The sequence below is a fragment of the Mus musculus genome, chromosome 5 (genome assembly GCF_000001635.26).
Source record: "Mus musculus strain C57BL/6J chromosome 5, GRCm38.p6 C57BL/6J".
In the NCBI taxonomy this organism is placed as follows: domain Eukaryota; kingdom Metazoa; phylum Chordata; class Mammalia; order Rodentia; family Muridae; genus Mus; species Mus musculus.
Window position 1 is genome coordinate 146525065 of NC_000071.6, and position 4153 is coordinate 146529217.

Genomic DNA, 4153 nt, shown 5'->3' on the forward strand with positions numbered 1-4153 from the left:
GAGGAGCCCCGCCCACTCCCCTAGGAGAAAGGAATAATTAAAGGTGACCACATACACTTTGCTAAAGTTTGTTATACCCACACTCACCTCCATAATAACCCTAATGCTCACCTAGGAGGGGCCTTTCTACACTGACATGCTCCTGGCCATGTGTAAAAGCATGCTCTCTTTGACCCCAGGCCTGGGCTTGTGTGTATGTGTGTTTGGGTGTCTATGTATGCATATGCTTTTGTGTACATGTGTGTGAATGGCACAAGTGCCTATGTTTGCCTTTTCCTCAGGCAACTCTATCAGGAGGTTTGCCAGGTCTAGGGCACGTGTGATCATATACACAGGATGACATACTAGGAAACCCATGCTAGAATGATCTGCAGGGAGCAGGTCAGGACAGAGATAAGACCCTAAGAGGAAATTGCTTCTTCCTGGGATGCTTGTGGTACAGAGGGGAGGGCTTGGAAGCTTCTGCCTGCTTTCTCACAACTGAGGGTCTCCCTGAAGCCAGGCTTCCCAGGACAGTGTAGAGGCCTGAGCTTATGGATGCCACTGTGTCCCATTGTACACATGGAAGAGAGAGGGACAGCAAGGGTCAGTACTGGTAACCATTAGAGAGAGCATATGAGGAGGGGCTCTGCCTGGAGGACCTCAGGAAGTGACATTACTTACTTAACAGTCCAGATGGAACTCAGAATGCTGGTTACCAGGTAACCAGAGGCCAGCAGTAGCCTTACCTGACTTACTTGTCTGGAAGTCCTAGAGGGAGCAAGATGTTCTCCTGTTTCCAGGGTTCCAGAGGCTCCGGCCACAAAAAAGCCAAGAGCGGTTTCCTTGTTCGCTTTTGGAGACGTTTGATTCGCCCTCTGACACACTTCAGGCATGCTTCCCACAGTGAGCCCAAGGTAACACAGGCCAGCCTTAGCAAGAAAGTTGTTGTTACTCTCCGTGCTCCCCCGAGGTCCCTGCCTGGGTGTGTGCTCCTGTGAGACACTGAGGAGCATTCTTGATGCTTACTGATCACTCCATGGTAATGGGTTGCTGATGTCTCAGAGTTTCCTCAAGTAGACCCTTCTGCCTTCCTAGGTCTGTTCTCAAAATGAACAGGAGCCAGACTCTCTGCCCAAGCGCCCCCAGTTCAACTATGACAGCCAAGAATACGTGGTACAAATGATCCACTACATTCCAGCTGCTATTCAGAAACGTGACCACATCTGTATCACCATATTTCTTGGCGTCTACCGAACATATGCCAGCACTTGGGAGGTGCTGGACCTGCTGATGAGAACGTGAGTGGCTGCATCCAACATAGGAGTTAGGAGAGTTCTGCTCTTCTCAGGGACTCTGTGCTCCCATAGAACAATGGCGATTGCACCCTGGCAGTGTTGGTCTTGGGTCTAAACCTGCAAAGTGGCATGGCCTCATTCAGGGTTGGGAGACTCTAGTTTGTGTCTTTCACTGGCCCCAGGGAGTGTGAAACACCACCATTTTTGATTTGGAAAGAGCTCTTTACCCATTTGTATAAAAGGTTCTAGGCCCCATCTGACCTATATGGGATTAATGGAACCAAACAAGGGTCCTGGGGTGGGGAGGCCCAGGAAGCCGGGAACCAACCAAAAGCCCTGGCAGGGAACATGTAGGTTCTACCCTTTGTGTGAAGATCTTTGAAGACCCGTTGACTTCAGCACAGAAATCAGAACTGTGCAGGGAGACCCCAGCATCTGTGTTTCCTCTCTGCAGTCTTCAGACTCAAGTAGCTCACTCTAGATCTATTAGTAGGTTGGGGACACAAGTCTTTAGGGTGACACCCTCATGGAATGCCACAGGTATGCATCCTTCCGGCCTGACTGTATAAAGGACCAGCAAACTAAGAGGTGAGTAGGCTTCAGGTGAAAGAGAGGTAAGAGCCCATGGGTGCAATGCGGTGGTGGGTGGAGTCAGACGGAGATAAGAGCCCATCTGTAGAGTTGGAATAAGCTGGAGGTAAGGGTCAACTTGTGTGCTAAGATGAGGTTGGGAAAGAGGGAGGTAAGGGCCCATCTGTGGAGTTTGGGGTGGGGGGAGGTAAAGACTTATCTTTAGAGTGGTGTAGTGGGCAAGTGGGAGGTAGTGGCCTATCTGTACAGGGAGTGGGGTAGGGCAATTGCTGTGGACTAAGCACTTGTCAGGTGCCCTCCTTTGGGGATTCCCATTAGAGGGATGGTAGCTGAGATTTCACCTGCAGGTGGAGAAAATTGGAGGTCTCCAATGGGCTCCTTGGCTCTGAGGAGCAGAGGGAAGGATTGAAGCTGAAGGGCCCTGGGAGAATCCATCCCTACTACAGTCCAGTTACCCCATCTGTCCTGCAAGGGACAGAAAGTGTCTGGAGTCCTCTGCACACATCTACACACTCCTGGCCACTATACTCATCTGCAGACAGGCTGGCAGGCATTACCTCATCTGATGGGGCCCAAGGCTCCTCTTGAGAAGCAAGGCCAGGCTTCTGACTCAACTTCCCTCCAACCTTCTCTTCCCCCAGAGCCATATTCAGGTTTCTGTTCGGCTGGTTTAAGAAATACCCCCAGGATTTTTATGAGTCCCCAGACCTGGCTGTTGTGAGGCAGTTCATTGACTATGTGAAGCGCAATGTGCCTTCCTCAGATGTAGATAGAGCCAGGGAGCTGCTCTCCGTGCTGGAAGATCAGGAGGCAATAGAGCTACAGATTGAGCAAGGTGAGGAGGTCTGGGGTGGGGGCCTGGCAAGGTAGGAGGGGGTTTCGGTGATGGATTCCAGCAGGGTATTCTCCAGAGCTTTGGCCTGAGGCCAGGGCTGGACAGCAGTCAGGGAAGATGTCCCACTGTGAGGAGAGGACTGGGGATCTTCTGTCATGAAAAGGCCTTGTGTGGCCATCAAGGCATCTTGGGGAAGATCACCCCATCCTAGGCTGTCTCCACTAAAATCATGTCTTCTTCTACTTTTAAATTTTGCCACAGCTCCAGAGCCCTCAGAGCAGGATGCCTCTGGGAGGCAGGAGACTCTGGCTCCGAGGCCAGCTTCTGAGACAGAGCCACAGGGAGACAAGCAACCCCGAGAGGATCCTGAGCTTGTGAAAGGAGCAGTTCTGGATCCCTTTGAACCAAAAGCCACAATAGAGCTGCCTCCGTCTTTACATCAAGCTGTGCCCACATCAGATGGTACACTCTCACCTGTAGATGTTACTGCAGATGAGGCGACAGGTGTGGCTGCAGATGTTTCACCTGCCAGGCAGTTATTTGTGTCTTACACTGTGCAGTTAGGTACACCAGATTTCGTCATCCCTCTGCCTGAGGTTGACATATAGTTAGGAGAATGGTCTGCAGAGTTCTACCCAGCTGAGGTTCCCCACCTAAGCTTATCTCATGTTTTTAGAGACAATATCTTATAGCTTTGTTGGATTCTTTGTTTTTCATATTGTTGTTTTCATTTTTGTGTTTTTAATTATGTTTGAATATTAATAAAAATAATTATTTGTTCTTCTTAAAAGATATCGTTATTTTCTTCAGTGGTACAATCTACTTATGTTTTACCCGTGGACTGCACCAAATATTTGAGTCAAACCGGTTGATTCTAGAAATGGGACCCTCACAGGAAGCAGGGAAAGCAAGCAGCTGGTGTGGCAGAAAGTGGGCAAATACCTGCAGCGGTGAAGAATATAAACTATGTTACTAAACTGTGTGACTGTGGCGTGGCGTTCCTAGGCTCAGCAGTGCCCCTAACAATTAGGGACACAGAGCCCCATCGGGGCTCCTGGACAGAGGTCTCTACTCTCTGGGCTTCTCTTCTGTCACACTGACAGGGGAAGCATGCAGACAAGGATAAGGTCAGCCTAACTGTAATGGTGCTCACCATTGTCTCCAACCCTGGGTCCAAAGCGGTGTGTACACACTGCACCTTGTTTAAATAGGTGGTTATCACAAAGAATTGCCAGGCTCCCCCACAATTCTAGGGGTGATCAAAAAATGACAAGGCTGAGTCCATGGAAATTTTACACATTTCATCTGTGGGTTTCATGTAGTCTCACTGTTCACTATGTCTAGGGAATCCTTCATTAGACAAACCCAGAAGTCATCACCAAAAACTGCTCACTCAATCTGCATCCTGGGCATGTGAGATGCCATCTACTGTTTAGAGGACACTGAGTGG

The 4153-nt window shown here is 49.7% G+C and overlaps 1 protein-coding gene across 2 annotated transcripts; it reads left to right on the forward strand.

The window, feature by feature from the left end:
- Positions 1-718: 718 nt before the first annotated feature.
- Gm3404 (predicted gene 3404) lies at positions 719-3489 on the forward strand. 2 transcript variants are annotated; one of them, XM_011240997.2, is made up of 5 exons: positions 719-896; positions 1078-1280; positions 1818-1865; positions 2510-2703; positions 2953-3444. In XM_011240997.2, the coding sequence occupies exons 1-5, from the start codon at positions 765-767 to the stop codon at positions 3309-3311; spliced, it is 936 nt and encodes a 311-aa protein (XP_011239299.1). In that variant the 5' UTR covers positions 719-764; the 3' UTR covers positions 3312-3444. The 2 variants fall into 2 exon arrangements, with proteins under 2 accessions (XP_011239299.1, NP_001230038.1); NM_001243109.1 differs by having other exon boundaries at positions 737-896; positions 2965-3489.
- Positions 3490-4153: the final 664 nt, after the last annotated feature.